Raw genomic sequence first — 21523 nt, forward strand, 5'->3', positions numbered from 1 at the left:
GTTTTAGCGAGTTTCGTCCGTTGACAGGGTTTTTGCCTCTGTTTTCTGGGACAGTAAGAAAGTAATCATGATTGACTACTTGCGAAGGGGTTAAAGCATCAATGGGAAGTACTATAAAACAGAATTACGACATTTGAGGGCAACGATCAAAGAGAAAAGGAGAGGAAAGCTCCGAGCTGGCGTGATGAAAATGCACCTGTCCACGCAACACAGGGGTCAGCGACAGCAGCAAACGAATTTGGGTTTGCAGTCTAACCCCACCCTTCCTATTCACCTGACCTAGCACCGTGGGCCTTCTACCTGTTTCCTAAACTCAAGTTCCACTTACGTGGTCAACGTTTTGATGGTAATGATGACGTCATCTATGCGGTATAGGCCTATCTGGGGGGTCCAGATGCAACCTTCTTCCACAAGGGGAAAATAAAGCTGGAACATCACTGGACCAAGTGCATTGCAGTTAGAGAGGACTATATTATAAAATAGTTTAAGAAAAATTTTACTGCCCTGACGTTTTCTAGGTGAGGCCGAGAACTTTTTGAACACCCCTCGTATTTGTATTTTTTCCTCCTTGTGTACTTTGTTTTCCCTTTTTATACTAAATTGAGCAATACAGCTTTTACAAAATCATCTTAAGTGATACACATGTATTCTCCCCATTTAATAACAAGTCTATTGGTAAACAATATACCTGTACCATGATGAAATTTCGTTATGGTCTATCATCATACACAGCCTAATGCCGTTTGTCTTCACTCTTATGACTGTTATGTTGACTCTTGGTACTAGTTTCCATTATATTACCTTTTCGATATGCTATATTGTAGGTTACCTGGTACAATCATTATCATGTAAACTATTATTCAGTTGAACATAGACTAATGATGGAATGTTTGATAAGGCCACACCAAGTAAATTTTATGGATGACGTCCGCGCGCGCATTGATTTTGGCCTGTTCCTAGAAAAAAAAACAAGAAATTCCGCTTCCTGTAACTATGACCAAAGAGTCACGACAGTGCCACAAATCGTCCAATTGACATGAAACCCGTAACACGAAAACAGGACAGGACGACATTTGCTGTTCCACCTGATTTATTGCTGTTTTGATGATGAATAAAAGACTTCTTGCTTGTTACACTGTGTCACCTCATTCAATTTGTGTCCTAACATTTGTCGTCTCTTAGTATATTTCTAATCTAGGCATGTTGTTTTTTAGGGCCCTTCTTGTTTTTTTTAGCCCTCTCGCATTAGATCTTAAGGGTCTCCAAAGGACGTCATCCATAAAATTTACTTGGTGTGGCCTAAATTGAGCATATGTACTGCACATTGAGGAAACCATTGCTCTCTGTTAACAAAATTTTTTTCCATTATGATACATTTTGCCCAGAATGTGAGTTAAATGTAACTACAGGAAGCTTCAAGGTCTGAAACAGTAGGAGAAAAGGAAAGGCAATAATTTATAATCAATTTATTTTCTACACAAGTCTAATAGAAATAGATCTGCACAAGACACATATCTAAAAGTGTAAAAACACTGCAAACAAAGTTAGTTCTTTTGGGCTTTGACAGAAGCAAGAAAAGAAAAGCCAATGTAAAATAAAAAAATGAGAGCCAGCATTTTTAGTTTCAACTTACATGTACAGTGAAAGAAAGCATTGTTACGGTACCAAGTCAGAGTCTATTGATAAATAAGCTTCAATTCTGCTGTAGAACTGATGCTACAAGAACAAAAATAAGGAGAATTATTTTTGAAGAGTTTAATTTGAGGAGGAACAGTGCACACTGCGAGGGGGAATTGCCACTTCTAGATCAAAATAAACTTGCCGATGGAGGGGATGTTCCATTACGCTGGGGAGGTCCAGTGACAACCTTGTATGGAAGGGTGAATAAAATCAATGTGAAATGTGAGGGGGTTTTGGAGAGAAAAAGTATCCTTCTTCAATCAGCGAAAGGAGGCTCTAAGTACCAGTCTATTATTAATTCTACCAGGAGGTATGATAATTGTGTTATTTTTAATACAAATTCTCTTTGATTCTAGTACTAGGTTAGGGAAGTGTCTTCAACTGCTAAATATATAGTTAAGAAACTTACATGTACAAATGTACACTGTCAGTTAAATTGACCATAATTTTTTTTTTCCTCAGCAGGAACTTTTCTTTAATTCCTTTTTGCAACAATTTGAACTTTGTAACTTGTATCAATTTTTCTTGTATATCTTGTCCAAGTTTGTGTCTGTAGGTAAAAAAAATCTGTAGTTTAGAGAGAAAACTCAGAGAGCCAGTCATGTGTTTCAAACTGTCTTACCTGTGGCGCTCGATGACCGGTGGTGAGGGATGGACATCACCGGGAGCTGGGAGGACAGACAAACACAGAAGCCTGATGAAATGTGATTGACACTTGAGTAGCAAAGTTCTTTAGTCACAACCACTTGTTTAACACATTAGCGCCAATGTATCAATGACCGTCTGTCATCTTAATCAGCCTGAGGGCAATTTATGACTGGTTCACTGTGCACTGAAGCTACATGTAGGTGTTACTGGTCCACTGCACTGAAGCTACATGTACATGTAGGTGTTACTGGTTCACTGTGCACTGAAGCTAAGTGTTACTGTGTACACTGAAGCTACATGTAGGTGTTACTGGTTCACTGTGCACTGAAGCTAGGTGTTACTGTGTACACTGATGCTACATGTAGGTGTTACTGGTTCACTGTGCACTGAAGCTGGTGTTACTGGTTCACTGTGCACTGAAGCTAGGTGTTACTGGTTCACTGTGCACTGAAGCTAGATGTTACTGGTTCACTGTGCACTGAAGCTAGGTGTTACTGGTTCACTGTGCACTGAAGCTAGGTGTTACTGGTTCACTGTGTACTGAAGCTAGGTGTTACTGGTTCACTGTGCACTGAAGCTAGGTGTTACTGGTTCACTGTGCACTGAAGCTACATAGTGTACATGTAGGTGTTACTGTTTCACAGTGACTGTGACTAAAGCTAATAGTAGGTGTTTACTGGTTCACTGTGCACTGAAGCTAGGTGTTTACTGGTTCACTGTGTACTGAAGCTAGGTGTTACTGGTTCACTGTGTACTGAAGCTAGGTTGTTACTGGTTCACTGTGTACTGAAGCTAGGTGTTACTGGTTCACTGTGCACTGAAGCTAGGTGTTACTGGTTCACACTGTGCCCGTATCTTCAATGCAATTCAGTGAACCAATAACACATACCTTCAGTGCAATTTAGTGAAGCAGTCACAAATTCCCTGATGAAGATGACAGAATGGTCAATTAAAGCGTCGGCTCTTGTTAAACAAGTGGTTGTGAATAAAGAATTCTTTGCTACTCAATCATTCATCAACCTGATGAAATTATTCACTTATCAATTCAATTGATGAACTGTACAATATTAGTCAATCTGTGTTCCTATCACGGCAGTGTAAAATGTTTCGAAAAGTAAGACACAAACAGTTTTCCGGGTTGACTAGTAGACAAGTGTTCATCAATTGAATCAACAAGTGTTTTAGGAATTACAACATTATTGTAAAGGGAGATACTGAAGAAATAGGTAGAAATACAGAAAAGGAGTGAAAAATAAAATGTGAATAGAGCCATGCTGCAGAAAAGGATGGGGACTTCAATTGTGGCAAAAAGAATTGCATTTGAAAGCTTAGAACAAAGCTCAAACAAGATCCAAACTGAATCTCCACCACAGTTGTTCACACTATTTCAAAGATTAAATTATATAATTTCTTTCGGGATGTCAGTATACTGTTTGCAATTTAGTTAAACTTTTTGAATTTTATTTTATTTTTATTGTTTCAAGACTTTAGAGACAAATTTCACTTTATGAAAAGTATACATGACTGTATACGAGTTATTTTGTGCAACTCAAAAGTGCTTCAAAACAAGGTGGAACTAAAAAGGGATAAAGTCAGTGCAGTGCACAACAAATTAAAGGCAGCTGCTCCTTTTGCCAAGAGTGCTTGTATGTGCATTACTTTGGCAGTGAGGTTGTATTAGGCAACTTACAGTATGACAGTTTACGAGGCACCTCTATCATGGAGGACCTCCTTTTGTCATAAGCTAGATCAGCAGAGGGAAGATAGGAAGCGTAATATAAAGATGGAAGTCCAGTCACAGAACTGGTAGTGTACATGTACAAAAAAAGAATCCAGGGCTCAAAATACTGTTTTTCTGCATACATGCACTGGTGTATACTAAATGTATGTAATGTTCAAAATTACCTGCACCAGTCAAGTTTTACCTACACTAACTTGCATATGCAGGTGGTATTTCGAGTCCTGGAATCATATCCTACTACAGCAAGGAAAACTGTACAGTAACTCCATTGAAATCTTTCAAAACTGTGAGCTACATTGTGACTTCAACTTGGTTTGTTTCCACCGTGTATCAAAATGATTGCGAGTCACAAAACAAACCCATCTTAACTTAACACAAGTTATTTTTTTTTCCTTGTGCAACCACTATTTGCAGAGGCCATGAAAAATATTGTAGACCAATAAAATTATTGACTAATACATTGTACTTTGTTTCACAATTCAATGGTTTATGGTGTACAGGTTTCCTTAACTACATTCTACTGCACAGTGTTATGTATGCCCAGCTCTACAACATCCTATTGCTAGAAAACAGAAAGCAAGCAAATCATGAACTTCCTACTGCTTCCTACTGAAAAAAAATGTCAAGCATCATTAAGACAAATACATCTGTTACACTCCTGACCCTTCAGCTAGTGCTGTGTACCTAAACCCACATTTAGGTTCAGGTCCGGATTCAAGTTCAGAGGTTTAGGTTCAGTTCCAGACTCATAAGTCCGGACCTTATCCCATATATGGCATATACAAATTGCATGTTGGTAACCTTGCAATGTTGTATTGGCAAAACTGTAGTCATATGACATGGATGCCGACACTTGGCGATGCCCGATGGCAATGTTTTCTTCATTTTGCAGCAGAGATTTTGCAATCTATGGAAGGTTTTAGTTTATTTGGAAAGAAAAGGGGTATGTGACATGTTTTATTTTTTTGGTAATACATGTAAGTCCAGAATTGGTTCTTGACTTTTAGATTTTTTTGGACTTGAACCTAAACATTTTTACAAGTCCGGAACCGGTCCAGTGAACCGATACACAGCACTAACCTCAGCATTCAAATACTTCTGAATCAGTAGAATGTGGCTCAAACAAATCAACATAGACTATTCTGTGGTTGTTGTGTGTTAATTCGCCTATACTACAATACAAAAACAATTGTCACTGATCTCAAACATGCTAAACGTGTACTGAAAAAAAAAATAAGCCCAGGCCAAATGAAAGGTCCACGTGACACGACAGACACCAACACTTTTTCCACAACCCACTTACAGCCAACTTCATGATTTTCATCTATAGATGATGACCGAGCCCATGAAATGTGTCCACTATCTCTGCGTTCACAGACTGCATTGTTGAAGAAATGGAAGAAAACTTTACTTTTACTATAGCCCCCGTCACACATGCAGAACCTTCCCCCAACCACCAACCAACCAAGGTTGGCAGTAGATTGGGAGCAGTCTGACCAGATTTAGACCACACCTATCTTTCAGTACCATTAACAAATGAAATAAAATTTGAGCTAAATTTGAGTCAAATTTGACTGCCAACTATGGCCGGACCACTGCTGAATTACTCCCAACCACCAGTCAACCTGTTCCCAACCATTTCCAAACCTCCCGTCCACTCCCGAATGTTTTAAACATTTTGAATTATACGGCTAGTGCAACCGAATAGTAGTCAACCACAGCCTTGCTCGCAGCCTACTCCTAACCATGGTTGGGAAGAGTTTGGTAGTGTTTGGGAGGTCATATTTGGCTACATGTGACAGAGGCTTAAAATCCAGGGAGCAATGAAAGATTCTTGAATTTTTTTCATCACAACCATAGATTTCAACTTCTCAGATCATAATAAAATGTGTTCTAAATGTGCACATCTTTTGATTTCAGGAAAGAAAGTGAATGAACACCAGCTATTACAATACAGCCTGGTACAAATAATGTCATTAGACCTTTAATAGTAAAGGGCAATTTTTATCTCTCCTAAGACAAATGATCATGCTTCATATCTAACTGGTATTGTCAAAAATTTATTTCTCATCTTGAAATTTGTCCAAAATTTTCACATTTTTCCCAGTTGATAATTATAGTGTGTGAGAAGGATATAGGATGACACATGCTCAATATCATGACTGCTAAGCTACATGTAAGTGCGAATACAGAGTACTATCCACATACCTGATATACTGCGATCAAACCCATGTCCATGGGGACTTTTAGAGACTTTGGACTTTTTCCTGTAAAAATGCAGATGCAGAAGATGTCATTCAAGCAGTACAATTGTGATAAAGTAGATATGGGCATATCAGGAAGGATAGGTACAGTGATGTTTTTAGTGCAAAGTAAATAGTATCCAATTTTCCCCATAAAAATGCAGTTATAAGGTCCAAAACTTTGGTTTGATATCTTGTATCTATGAAATTATCTTTGTTTTAGATGTATCCTATTACGTAAATCTACAAGAACCCTCTAATCAATGAAGTACATACAATCAGCATATCACAAATAATCTCACAGCTCAGCCACCCAAACAATACTTTAATACAATGGATATTGTCTGGCTAATGGATACTGCCTGCCAATTTGATACTATATTTTGTGGCCACTGAAAGATCTGCTTGGAGATTAACTTGCATACCCAGGAGTAAAAATGAGTTACTCTTATTGTTTCTAACCTGCTGAGCCAAGGGTCAGTCAGAAGGTCCCCGGCTGTGGCACGCTTCCCTGGATCTGCCTCAAAGCACCTGGGAAAAAACAAATGCTCTTTGATATAGACTTAATTATAACTCCATAATAACACACATGGATCAGCACCAGGGACAGTAACCATCAACAGTTCTTAGTACCATGGAGATCAGAAATAAATGGTTCTCGGCATCATAACAAGAAAACATGAATGGTTTAGAACTGGGGGCAATGTATCTATAACCAGAAAGGGCAATTGTCATTGAGAGGTTTTGTAAACTGGGACAGGGCACACACAAATAGCATTTAGCACCAGGGACAGGGCAAATATGGATAGCATTTAGCACCAAGGACAGGGCACATATAAACAGCATTAAGCACCAGGGACAGGACACATATGAATAGCATTTAGCACCAAAGACAGGACACATATGAACAACATTAAGCACCAGGGACAGGGCAAATATGGATAGCATTTAGCACCAAGGACAGGGCACATATAAACAGCATTAAGCACCAGGGACAGGACACATATGAATAGCATTTAGCACCAAGGACAGGGCACATATGAACAACATTAAGCACCAGGGACAGGACACATATGAATAGCATTTAGCACCAAAGACAGGGCACATATGAACAACATTAAGCACCAGGGACAGGGCACACACAAATAGCATTTAGCACCAAGGACAGGGCACATGTGGATAGCATTCAGCACCAGCGACAAGGCACATATGAATAGCATTTACATGTAGCACCAAGGACAGGACACATGGCTGGAACAACAGGTTATACTACTAGTATATAGCATGCAGAAAACATCAACCCACCTGAGGAGGAAGCTGTTGGCCTTCTCTGACATGACATCTGGGATATCAGGGTGGATCTTGTAGTATCCCACCTTAAACATGGCAGCCTGGGGATTCCCAAGCTGGCAGGACACAAACGAAATCCTCAGTCAGTGACTAGCAGTGACAAGTATGTCTCTCATATAATACCATCTATATCATATCTTGGCTGCAATAACGTTCAATACAGGTGTTCCAGTATGTGTGTGTGATAACCATCGGTACAACCCAAGGTTCTATTTGGTTATTACGCTGTTCAAATATTCCATGACTCGAACGTGTTTCTTCTGTGCTGCCTGCACGGCTTTCGAAAATTCTAATACCGGATTCAGGCATTAGAATTGATGTTTTTTTGTTTAGGGACACCAAATTATGGCGCACATTGCTGTATTCTATATTCATTATAAAATACAATCAAATACTACATATAATATACCAAGATTTCTTAATGATTGTTACGGAAAAACTTCAGGTACAAGAAAAAAGGATGTCTCAAGCCAGCAAATTTAAAGTATCTTTTTCATTATAGTTTATAGTTTTGACATCATAGTTAAGACTCAACATCTAGGTAACCACATAGTAAGCGGATCACTAAATCATAGTAAATGACCAATGATGATGACATTTCCAATTACCTCAATAAAAGGCGGTTTCCCTGTAGCCATCTCCACAATGGTACAGCCCAAGGACCAGATATCAGCCTGTGACAGAGGATAGGAAGCAGATGAAGGACATGGGAAAACAATGAAATCAGACTTCAGATAATGTAGATGAACAAAATAACAGCGCACATGGAAGGCTTTCAGCACCAAGGACAGTGTCCATGTGTTCTTTTACAAGGAGCATACTGCACAGATCTTAACTACATGTAACTTTCCTTCCAGTGCATTTTACACACAGTTTTAACTCATTTCTTTCTTGAGCAAAAGATGTGTTTAAATTAAAACTTGAAAGCCATGAAAAAGCCATGCACAACTGTGTGCACTAACTAGCTACAATCATATCTTTAAGACTTAATCATACAACTTCACATGAACATCTACACAGTCACAGTTTACACCAGAAATGAATGTGATTTGAACGAGAAATGCATGGCTTTTGCGTCATGTTTTAATCAAGAACACAACTTTAAATGGCATTTTGCAAGACTTTTGATTGCAATTTCCACAAAATATAGTTTAAGCTAGACGTACATTTACAGCTGTCCAAAAATAAGTTTCAAGTCTTTTAGAAGTAGTTAAAAATAATGTTTCTGATTACAACTGTTACAACAAAAAGTAAGATATATGATGGAAAATATCACAAACTCACTGGTGGTCCATGCCCTCTCAGTCCTCGATCAATCACCTCTGGTGCCATGTACTGCAGTGTGCCTGAATACAGATAGAGGGCGTACCAACACCATGAGGACATACAACATTGTACAGATGACAATACCCTTATCCACGATGATGTTTGTGATGATTTGCCCCACCAGACTTCCAGATATGAAATGAAATTTGATTAGTAACAAGTAGAAAGGACTTGAATGAAAGTTGATCACTGAAACAGTGCCCCCTGATTCAAAGTTGTCATTTGCATGCACTTGTAGCCATGGTCTGGTCACTTTTGAGTATTATATTTGAAATTTTCATTAAAATGTTGCTGGCTAGAATGCCTCAAAGACCAATAAAGAAATTGTCCCGTTATACAAATCATCATCTTTTTTTTCACTGTAAATCTCTATATAATGTTTTACTCAAAGTGCTCCTAGTAAAGTTTTCTTTGTGGCTTATTTCCTTAACTAAGCATAATATCTTTATATAATATACATCAGGTATATTGGGCAAAAGCATCTATCAATAGTCTAGAGTCACAAGAAAAAGCTTTATTTCAAACATTCTGAAGCAAAAGAATACAAAAATCTCTAGAAAGCTGGGATAAAAGTAAAATGTTTTAAAAAAAGGTGAGCTTACCCTACCATTTACAAGGAAGAGCATGTACATGGCTTGATCTTATTTGACGAAAATCATTATGTGATCTTTGCTTTATTAAAATGGCACTTGACAGGCTGACTTATTTGCGTGACCAGAATAGAGAGCACAGAAAAGATAATCAAAGACATGCAATGATTGTGTTACATGTACCACATACATGTATTAGTGTACCTTAAAATATTTCTCTACTGTAAGCCCATCTACATGTATGTATGTACTATACCTACAAGTGAAGTCCATCACTAGTCAAATTTAAAAGAAAAGTTGGAAAGTAAAGCTTTTTTGATGGTTTTCTACTGTTATGAAGATCTAGCTTGATGCAGAAATGCAAAGGGAAAGCATGCAGTAAATGTTATTAAAGATAGCAGAAATGAAAGATGACTTATAATACCAGGGGTAAGCATTTTCTTGGCTGCCACTGCAGCAACGTATCGGTAATCTGTAGGTTCCTCGAATTCATACTCTCCATCTGGGACACAAACGGGGCATAAACATGGGGGGATGGCAGACAAATAGTCACATTTAAAGTTAAAGTGGTCATGACACCAAAATAGGACTTAAGCTGATTGTAATTGACATAACTCGTATTCCAAATGCCAAAAAGCAGTTACTCAAGCAACTGGATTATGATTTTGGTCAGACGTTTCAGCTAGTATCCACTAGCTTTCATCAGTGACTGAGAGACCAGAGGGGAAATGCAGGTTTACAAGCACAAAATTTTGATTGTTATGCAAATAAAGTGAAGACAATTTTTTTTAAAGTCATAAAGACATAACTAGTATTACCTGGCTAACACTAGTAACAGACACATTTACAATAAATATGCACGGTTCTCCTGTTACATTTGAAATTCTAATGCCCTGTCTTGGAAAAGTTAGCACAAGCCAGTACTGGCAGGCAATTTGCATCTCTACATTTTATTTTTGCATGTCCGTATTTTTTCCTGAGCTGATGTCACCCAGTGATGTCGACTCAGGAAAACGCACAGAAATGGAAAAATAAAACATAGAGAGGCAAATAGAGATGCCCGAAGTGGGCGATTGGAAAGCTTGCTAGAGAGTCTCCAAAAATTAACTTTTAGAAGGCTGTACAAACTCAATTTCTCAGTCATCATGATTGGAACAAACTTCAAGTGACTATATTGTATGTATGCTTCCGATATTTGTATGTATTTTACAGACTTATTTTGGTGTCATTTGGTCTTAATTAATGGAAGATGTTGTTAGTGTCCATTTATTGCAGTTTCTATGGTTTAAAGACAAGTTTCTTCTAACTAAAGCCTAATCGACATCTAATATTGGCCCTAGGTCACTGAAGGGTTCTACAAATAAACTGCAAATAAAGCAGAATGCCCGAACTGTTTCTAATTAAAAAGTGGAAAAGGGATGTATTATTATTCTGGAGGAGGGGCACTATACTACCATGCATGGGTGTGGTAAAGAAGAAGACACTATAATTGTGCCACAGACAAAGATATGCATTATCAGCTAAAATATGATCATACTACCATGCAAATTATATCGGACCAATCCAGAAGAGAGAAGTATTTTACAGAAAAAGTTTTCAAATATAAAATAATTTCTTGCATTGAGTTTAAACTGTCCCCATAGCTTAGTGCAGCAAGCAGGCAAGTTGAAGCAAGCAGAAAAGGTGAGCAACTAAATGCAAACTCTGGTCAGTGGTGCTTTGTACTAATTGTTCTCCTCTCTGTGCATGGGTGTCAAATGATAGAATGGAAAAGTTCTATATGTATACATACATGTACATGGTCTTCCAAGGTAGCAACAGAGGATAATCAGAATGACAAAAATTGTCATCCCCAAAAAATTAATCATAATGATTGTGTATCTTTCAAAGCTGAATATAAAATTATGTGTGTGTGGGCTATGGTCAACAATCAAAACAACATTTTGTTTGAATTCAAAGGATTAGTTCATACAACATTGGGACAAATTTTCTCTCTTCTGAATTGGAATATCTAGTTCAAACTTATATTTGATAACTTACTAGTATGGCCATGTTGATTTGACTAATGTATGGATGATATCCTCTAAAAACCCCAAAACTGATGTGAGCATGCGCAGGAAAGAAGTTTGGCAAAAAAAGTTGCCTTCATTATGAAATCTACATCTCAGTACGTGGTCATGGAGGTTGAACAAATGACAAAACACACATGGTATGGTGCATAATAGACTCTTCATTTTCATTTCTTCACATTTTCCTCTTTTCCTTTGGAATTGATTTTGGCATTCTACGCCATTAGTATCGTTTTCCAATGTTTCTTCCAATTTAAATACATATATTTGATCATTTTGCAGCTACTTTGTATAATTTACAGAATGGTTGCAAACTTTTTTTTGGAAACAGAAAATTCAAGTGTGTGCAGATGTCATCCATACAATCAAATCAACATGTTTGTGTGACAATTTTATGATGACACTGTAATACATTGTTTACAATCAAATTAACACAGCCTATGGTACACAAATAAAATATCTGAATTATGAAACAACATTATGGTATTATCAAAGGTTCTTGAAAGAATTCACAACATTTTACGTACCACAAGTTACACAATTATTACAAAGTCAACTTAAACCTAATGATAAACTATATATATTATATCACTCATTAGACTTACCAAAATTACCTTCAGTTCAAAAGCTGTTTTGTTTTTTCTCACTATAGCAAACAATAGGAAACAAGCACTCTCACCAGTAAAGGTGTCAGTACATGGGTTGATGCCAGCCAGTCTTTTGGAGGTGCCAAAGTCGGAGATCTTGACCACTCCACTGTACGTGTTGACCAGGCAGTTGTCTCCCTTGATGTCACGGTGGACAATTTTGTTGTCATGCTACAAGCAATGCAATAAAGGGCAACTAATTCAAAAACAAGAATTTGGAGACCTCAGCTAGACTTCCATGAAATATCTACTATTATATAATAATAGATCTTGTGTGATGGTGATTGTGTCTCATTTCATTTTATTTATTTTGACCTACATGTAATTCACCATGGTGTCTACAAGACACAAGTAGTACAAGTCTTTCTTTATTGTACAAGGGAAACAACACCAGCTGTCAAGGAGGTCATGTAAGTGCTGTGGAAACAGTTAGTGCTACCAGATGTACAGTCACTTGATTAATGACTTTCTCCCTCTGGGACAGACTGAACCCAACCATATCCATTACAACCTAACCTAAGGGCCATGTGGAAACGCCATGTGGAGACACACTGAAAACAATACCACTATTTTTCATGGAGGTAACAAGATCATGATGCACAAAACCTTTAAATTGATAGCCAAATCAGCACCCTGGACAGACCACAATGCATACTATGTCTGTCCTTGGTGCTGATTTGGCTATTTTTTGAAGCAGTGAAGCTTTTGAATGTGTAACAATCTGAGAGCTAATTCTCCAAGTGTTAAAATCATCATGGTTAACATGTGATCTACCTACCCATTGAAAAAAATGTGTCAACTATATTTTTTCTCCAGGTAGGGGTGCATTTGACTAACACTGTCTAGGTCTAGAACTGTATCCGATACAGGTAAAGGTAAAAGTACAGCATACCGTTACAGATCCCTAAGTGCAGTACAAAAGTACAGAAAACTATAGATGAAATAATGCAGACATGTATTGAAAGAGTGCTTACTAGATACTTCAGCCCCTCCAGAATCTGTCTGGTGTAGAAGATGATGGCGTTTTCATTCTCCTTCAGAGGTCCCCACTTCTGACGCAGTAGGGATGATAGGCTCCCTACATCAACAAAAAAACATGTCTTATATATTACTTTATCTGATTGTCATCACATAAATGCTGCAGCCTACGTGAGTATTTTCATCAACTAAGAGAGAGATACACAGCTTTTCATTGTGAATTTTGAACATGATTTGGACATGTGTAGATGGAAAATTATTTGAAGTTTGTTCTAAAGCTGCTATTTGTGAGGTGGACAAAACAGCTAACATATTTATGTTTGCAGAAGGAAAACAGTTTCTTCTTCTTCCGTTCCAAACAAATAAGGTCAATGACCTGAACCAGATGTCTGCCACCATGGTAGCTGGTTACATGTGTACATCATGTTGCAATTTTATAGCAGGAGGGATTTAGACTCCGGTCACCATATATATGAATGTATTTGTAATGAGTAAGAATTAACAGAGCAGACCACATGCGAAGGTAAATATTATGTATTTGCTTTGCAAACATTACCTAAGTTTCTAGTAATTATAATACTTTTAGATACCAGACTACTGACCTCCGGGCACCAGTTCCATGAAGATCTTGATGACTCCGTCCTCACTAACAGACCCCAGGTACTTCACAATGTTCTTATGGCTCAGACGGGAGTGCAGTCTGATCTCTTCATGGAGCAGCTCCGCTTGGCTACAGGGAGGAATATGTATTATATATACATATACTAAAAAAATATAGTTTCACACAATTGTTGCAAAGAACTGGTGCAATGACAATGCACTTAGTACATGTAGGTAGAAATAATTTAGGAAAGAGTATGGGAGTTAAATTCACATCACTTTAAGTGGACTAGCCCCGCACTGTAGTGATTGCACAACTGTGTGGCCCAAGAAAACGGAGAAGGGCGCTGCCCTATGCACCATATATAGGAGCAGATAGAACTTTTTTTTAAGAAGAACAGTTCATAGAAACACTGGTTTAATTTAAGTCTGTTTTTATAGGTTACTGTTACTGTCAGTAAAAAATCTATAGTACATTACAGCTCATGATGATCATGATTGTGATACAAGAAAAATTTAAAGTGCTTCACAAATTGTTAGTTATTTACATTGTACTGTAGCTATACTAGTACTATTGTGTGGTACAAGCATTTCAAAGGTATATTTCTGTGAAACTTTCTGAAAGCAGTCGACAAAAAGGAAATAAGAATCCACCATACAATTATACAATGTACTAGTTTGCCTCTTGTGTGATATCTACTAAATATCATCAGATTCTGCAGATTCTGTAAGTGATACATAAATTACTTCATTTGATACAGTAGACAATATGATTGTTGTGTTACAGTAACTATTCTTACCTTGAATCCCTCTCTGGGACTTCCTTGATGGCAATCCTGACTTGAGTGTTGAGGTCTCTGGCAGCGTACACCACACCAAATGTGCCCTTCCCCAGTACAACTCTGTACCCACTCTCTTCAAACTCATACTCATACTGAAAACACGTTGAAAAATGATCTTTTAACATACTTCAAAACTTCCTCAGATTTATCAGAAACTTTTTTGCTTTAAACGCAGATAAAGGTTATGATATTCACAGACTACTTAAACTCTGCTTCTGAATAGAATTTGGGGACTGCTTTAGAATTTGCTGTAAAGACACATGTCTGTAAAGTCTCATGTGAATAAGGTCACCCTAACCGTATCTGTAAACATAACTCTCACATGCTTATGTTGGAAGTGATTGGTAATTTATTATCTTGATGAAGGTGACAGTGACTATTGTCTTACCTGTAGCAAGTCTGGTCCATTGTCAGCCTCCTCCTTTTCAGTGGGAGATTCCTCTGTCATACTGGTTACTAGGTGGTAGAATCTACATGGAGAAACTTTTTGTTTTAGTGCAGAGTGTGTGCTTCATTAAAGAGTCATCAATAGTGCAAACATGCATGCATGCTGGCCAACATAACATTTGCATTGGTTTAACTACAAAATGTACCAGGTAATTAAAAAAATAAGAAGACGACCACAATAAGCTTAATATGGTGTTGTCCTCAAACTGTATCCTACATCTATATGCAAAATTCTGTTGGATAATTTCAAATTTCAAGCCCTGTCCTATTTCATCCATTCATCTCAAGCTACATGTGCATGGAAACGTTCAAGATATAAGTGTACATTTTGTGGACATTAAGTTTGATTTGTTGACCTTTGTCTGAGATGGTCGGCTGGGAAGAAGAGTTGGAAGTCATCCAGGTTCTCCTGTATGTACATGAACACACATCGGTCGTCTCTCTTGTACAAACTAGTGGGGGGAAAGAAACAGACATAAAGGAGTTAAATGCCATGTGCACAGATTAATCTAACAGGACTGTAAGCTAATACGGGCATACACTCTGGTACATCTTGTAACAGAGACTTTGAGAATTGCTTTCTCAATAGAAAATAACATGATCATATTTATTTCTTTCAAGAAATGTAGACTTGTCCCAAAATATCATGAATGTATTAAAAAGTATAGAATCTGATGCACTGTTAGTCTTCATCATTTAATTTATTGGGTATGCTAGCCTCATAATCATGTTTATACATGGCATGTATACTATATTAGACATAATCTAAATGTATTACGAGAAAGTTATTTGTCAAGTAAATGTACGAGGGGTGATCCAAAAGTTCTCGGCCTCTCCCAAAAAACGTGATGGTTGAAAAATTTTTCTTACACTATTTTTTAACATAGTCTTCAATGCACTTGGTCCAGCGATGTTACAGCTTTCCTTTCCCTTGTGGAAGAATATTTCGTCTGAAGCCCTTAAAAATGCCTAAACCACATCAATGACGCCATCATCACCATGAAAACGTTGACCACGTAAGTGGAACTTCAGTTTAGAAAACAGGTAGAAGACCCACGGTGCTAGGTCAGGTGAATAGGAAGACTGGGGTAAGACTTCAAAGCCACATTCGTTTGCTGCTGCCACTGACCACTGTGCTGTGTGGACAGGCGCATTGTAAGCACGTCAACTCGGAGCTTTTCTCCCCTTGTCTCTGTATTGTTGCCCTCAACTGCCGCAATTCTGGTGCACAGTACACTCCATTGATGATTTGACCCTTTTGCAGGGAGTCAATAATGATTACCCCCTCACTGTCCCAGAAAACAGAGGCAAAAACCTTTTCAACGGGTAAAACTCGCTTGGGATGCTGGGAACCATTCTTTATCAACTATTTGCTCTGCTGTTTTGATTCGGAGTGAAAGTGGTGAACCCATGTCTCATCTTGGGTGACAAATCGTTTGAGTAAGTTGCCTTGATGGACTGAATTCGTTCCTTGAAATGCCCAGCCTGATTAACTTCTGATGTTCAGAAAACATTCTAGGCACCCATCATGCAGACAGGTTGCTCATCCTCAGGATGTACGACAAAACATTATGAACTGTACTACAAGTCAGGCCAAAGAACCTGCTACATGTTGGACAGTTTCACATCTGTCATTCACTACCATGTGATGGATGGCCTCAACTGGATTGTCCATGGTGCTGATTTGTGGCATCCTGACATATGATCATCTTTTGTGCTCTACTTGACGCGCTAAGAGCTAGCAACCCAGTTCTTTGTGGTTAAATAAGAAGTGGAGTCATCACCAAGTGACTTGATCATGTCTTTATGGATTTCCCTAGGAGGCATAGCTTTTTATCGATACACTTGATCACAGTACACGCTTCTGGTGCGGCCATTTTGTGATTTGCTCTCACCTACCCCATTTTCACAAGGCGTCACGTGCTAATTAATGAATGTAAAAATTTGCATTTTTGTGGGCAAAGATGTAAGACGTCATAGTATACAGTTATACCAAAGAACTGGAGTTTGACCTTTATTTTCTAGGTGAGGCCGAGAACTTTTGGATCACCCCTCGTATTACAAGTAATTGAATATTAAACAGCTGCTCACCATGTAGAAATGTATTTAAAAAGTTTATTCATACGATGCATGATTGTCATGTATATCAGCCACAGTGTTTTTAAGCCTTACCTAATACTTTTGATGCTGGCTGCACTAAATTTCCAGTCATGAAGCTCCTGTGTGTGTAAAAGGAAAGATGCAGTTAAATAACTCACACAATAAACTTTCAAGTCACCGTACATGTACGAAATACACAAGCCAAAAGGATGTAACACACATTTATCGTTACATCTACATGTATATGACATTGTGCAAATGAAATTGATTTGGAAATACTAATTAAAGATGACAAGCCTAAAGACCCCATACATGTACCTTGCTGTCAGGAGGCGGGGCCACATGCCACAGATGAACAGACTGGAAGGGCATAAATTACAAGACTTAAAACATTATGTATACAGGGGGTACACTCTCAAAAATATTACCTATTAAACAAAAAAGAGAGAACACCCTTCAAAATTTGCTTAACACTTCAAAATTTGCTTCCAAAAAGAAACCATGTGTACAGATACATTGTATAATCATGTATGTATACTGGATAATGTACAAAAATACATGACTTGTACATGTACAAAAAATGTACGTGTCGTGAGTGCATGTGTATATTGCACATTGCAATATACATTGCATTCACGACACATGTACATTATCTTTTTCAACTTAAGACAATAATACTAAGTTTAATATATTTAATTTGATACTTCGATTTATATATAGTCTGATGCCACAGAACCCACAAATATCAGAGATTTCTAACATTACAAATTAAATGTTTGAAGAAAGATACTAGATTATGCATTACATGTGCATTGTATGCTGATAATACATCATTCTTCATTTGAACTTAAAACAATATCACTAAGTTTAACATATTATATTTAATTTGATCCTTACATTCATGTGCAAAGAAGATATTTCAGACATTACAAAATATTTATTCTGACCTTTTCTGAGCTGTCTGTGTTGACTGTAACGTATGAGGGCATGAAGAGCTTGGTCGGTTCCAACAGTAGGACTGGGAAGCGAACATCGTTGGACTCCTCTTCTTTTGTTGCCTCCACAAACACTTCTACCCAAAACTCAAACAACTGGAACAAGATAGCAAACAAAAGGTTGAATATATCTACAATGTTGCCAGCAGCCCTGTGGGTTCAGAAAAAAAAACAAGGAATAAAAACTAGAAACTTAAGGTAACATTTGAAAAGGGAACCATCAAGCCTCACAAACTACAGCTCCTCTGTTTATTCTTATTCAAACACATTATATACTGTTACAATGTATATGGTGACCAGCCCCTCCAGCTCTGGCCTGCAACTTGCTACATTATGTAATTCACAGGGTGTCTGCTACAGCACCAGTTATCAAAAGGATATTTGCCATATTCTTCCTTTTTCATACATGTACTGTCACCTTTCAATACATACAACAGAAAGATACGGTAACCACCTATTTGATACACTTTTTTGAAATGAAAATAATATAATTCTCATCAGCCAGTTACATACATGGCACACTGTCCTAAATGTAACAATACAAAGATAATGTATCTTCCTCACTGTTCTTTCTCTGGACATTTTCTTGTCTTTCCTGAATCTGTCTTGAAGTTTGATGTTGGCAAGTGTAGATTTCAGGTACCTAGAAAAATAAGAAAAAAAATGCTGGCCATCAACATTGATGATTAACCAAAATTTGTAGCCTCAACAGTGTTTCTATGATGTATATTTCTGACTTGGTTTCTGCCACATCAAGCTAGACCTACACCTAGACCTGTCTTGTATGTGTATGCGACATGTGTTCTCCTGGATAAATAAATAAACAAACAAACAATGTTTACCTTCACCTGGTCTAGCTCAACAAACTACTGCAGCACTGTTTCTTACTCAAAGTCAGAAACACTCAAGACATATGTATGGTAACCAGCCCTGCAACTCTGTTCTGCTACATTAATGTAACCCAACACTACAGGGTGTCTGCTACAGCACAAGTTACCATGGTGACAGACGTCTGGTCATGGTCATTGACTTTACTTGTTTGGAGAAGAAGAAGAAGAAGAAACTGGGCAAAAATGTGAAAAATGATCATTGCAGGGCCCTGACCATGTGGGTGGTTTGAGTTTGTACATCTGTTCGGCTGCCTGGATAGCCTTGCTGTAGTCCTGTGCCAGGGCACTGATCTCAAAGAACGTGGCCACGTCCCAGTAGTCCTCCAGGGATGGGAGACTGCCCTTCCTCCCTACCAGGTTGTTCAGGATCACACCTTAAAGAGAATAAGGGGAGACAGGTGTTGAGGTTTATTGAGGTTTATTGAGGAAATACTCTCCTTAAGCTGCCCAACCAAGGGTGGCAGCTATTCTTCCAGGAGAGGGTACATACATGTAAGACATAACAATACATCACGTACAATTACATATACATTTACATTACATTGGAATTTAAAAGAGAACAAATGTGTAACATCATATGTGCTTTACATATTCATGTCCCTCATGTGCTTTAGTAGGCCTTGTTTGAACTTCTCATGTGATGCCACTGTTTGCAGCCCATGTGGTAGAGAGTTCCATGCTGCAGTAGCTCAGTCTGTATGTGAAGGCTTTTTTAGTGCTGTTTGTTTTTTGTTTGTCTAGTTTGAAGGTGTTCCGAGTAGCATATCTGTAAGTGTGTTGATGTGACACCGGTGTATTTCAGGTCAGACAGTACCATTACGTTTGGACATAGAATTCTATGTTAAAAATACACTGAAACAAGTCTTCGTGAAAGTACTTCAATCTCAAAAATTCTTCTGCATCAGAGAGCCACAAAGGTCTAACTCCCAAGCTTGACCAGATCAAACTCTGACAACGGCTGACAACAGTATACAAACACTTATATACTTTTGACCTAATTTTTGACATGAATCCATCTGTTCAGAGCAGGCAAGACCTCATATATAACTCAGGTCTCTCATTATGCCCACTAAACTGATGAAATAAAATTGACCAGATTAGTAAAGTTTACACCCTACCTGTTCGTTCTAGCCCAAAGATATGAACTAGGTACTACAACCGTGTTCCCATTTTGGGACCCTCCAATAGTGATGTCAGCCCTTAACAAGACATAGTTAAACTCACCAACTCGCTGCAGCTCTGGAGACTTGTTGAAGTCCTGACCAGACACCACCAGTAGAGTGGCCAGGTTGATGCCAGCATAGGTATTGGGCTGCACCTCAAAACCTTTCCTATACCTACATGTACATGTACAAAGATTTAAAGAAAACAACTGTACAGCATCTTATGTAATATACATTTAGACAACCTGATAATGTATATCAAATAATACAAACGGGGTTACGTCAGCTCCAGAAAAAATACAGAAAACTAAGCAAAAATAAAACATGCAAATGCAAAAGTCTGCCGGTACTGGTTTGTGCTGACTTTTCTGAGGCAGAGTATTGACATTTAGAATGTAACAGAAGAATCGTGAGTATTTATTATTAACGTGTCTGTTAGCCAGGTAATACTGGATAACTACAATCAGATAAGGTACGTCATATTTTGGTGTCAGGAGAACTTAAAAGGGTGCAAAATGTAATTCGAGAAATACTTCAGAAATACTTACCAGTGAATGGCATTTTCTCTGGCCTCCAGGTTGGTACACTCTGACTCTAGGAACAGGTCCTTGTAGATCCGTCCACACATGCACAACAGATCAGGGGCAGGCACGTCTGACTTGTCTATGGCCTAGTCAGGAAAAGATACAACAGTCACGAAGTAGAGTCAGCAGAGGAATAAGATCACATGATTAGGCAATGTTAATCTAATTAATATTATTATGGATGACATCCTCTGGGAACCCCAAAACTGATGCGAGCGTGCGATTACCAAAAAAGTTTTGCAAAAAAAAAGTTGCTTTTATTATGAAATCTACGTGGTCATGAAAGTTGAACAAATGACACAGAGTATGGTATGTCGAATTATTTACTCTTCAAATTCATTTCTTTACATTTTCGTCTTTTTCGCTTGATTTTAGCATTCTATGATATTGATATCGTTTTCAAATACTTTTTTTTCAACTTACGGTATATATTTGCTCATTTTGCAACAGTACTGTTTTGTACGATTTACAGTATGATTGAAAACTTTTTTGGAAACAGATGAAAATTAATAAAATATTATGATGTCATCCATATGGTCCATAAAATCATATTCATAACCCTTTTGTACCCCGGTATCAATATTCAGTACAACTACAGTTCTTTCTAAGTTTCTTTGTGTTCTTTGTGAC

General features: G+C 37.9%; 1 protein-coding gene across 10 annotated transcripts in view; it reads right to left on the reverse strand.

The window, feature by feature from the left end:
- Positions 1–21523, reverse strand: part of LOC109464652 (mitogen-activated protein kinase kinase kinase 15-like) — a 42984-nt gene that overhangs the window by 5129 nt on the left and 16332 nt on the right. For 6 of the 10 annotated variants that reach the window (XM_019761666.1, XM_019761665.1, XM_019761674.1 and 3 more), the window contains 23 exons: positions 20858–20979; positions 20371–20483; positions 19361–19520; positions 18821–18899; positions 18209–18352; positions 17580–17621; positions 17334–17380; positions 15518–15613; positions 15103–15184; positions 14673–14806; positions 13875–14002; positions 13269–13372; positions 12327–12465; positions 10003–10080; positions 8947–9008; positions 8271–8336; positions 7618–7718; positions 6775–6843; positions 6278–6336; positions 5373–5447; positions 4019–4072; positions 2303–2348; positions 1823–1867 (listed from right to left, as the gene is read on the reverse strand). In XM_019761666.1, the coding sequence (XP_019617225.1) occupies positions 1823–1867; positions 2303–2348; positions 4019–4072; positions 5373–5447; positions 6278–6336; positions 6775–6843; positions 7618–7718; positions 8271–8336; positions 8947–9008; positions 10003–10080; positions 12327–12465; positions 13269–13372; positions 13875–14002; positions 14673–14806; positions 15103–15184; positions 15518–15613; positions 17334–17380; positions 17580–17621; positions 18209–18352; positions 18821–18899; positions 19361–19520; positions 20371–20483; positions 20858–20979 (2045 nt within the window). The remainder of the gene's footprint in view (positions 1–1822; positions 1868–2302; positions 2349–4018; positions 4073–5372; positions 5448–6277; positions 6337–6774; positions 6844–7617; positions 7719–8270; positions 8337–8946; positions 9009–10002; positions 10081–12326; positions 12466–13268; positions 13373–13874; positions 14003–14672; positions 14807–15102; positions 15185–15517; positions 15614–17333; positions 17381–17579; positions 17622–18208; positions 18353–18820; positions 18900–19360; positions 19521–20370; positions 20484–20857; positions 20980–21523) is intronic. The other 4 variants (XM_019761668.1, XM_019761671.1, XM_019761673.1 and 1 more) reach the window with 4 other exon arrangements.

The sequence above is a fragment of the Branchiostoma belcheri genome, unplaced genomic scaffold, assembly GCF_001625305.1.
Source record: "Branchiostoma belcheri isolate BF01 breed outbred unplaced genomic scaffold, Haploidv18h27 scaffold14, whole genome shotgun sequence".
Classification (NCBI taxonomy): domain Eukaryota; kingdom Metazoa; phylum Chordata; class Leptocardii; order Amphioxiformes; family Branchiostomatidae; genus Branchiostoma; species Branchiostoma belcheri.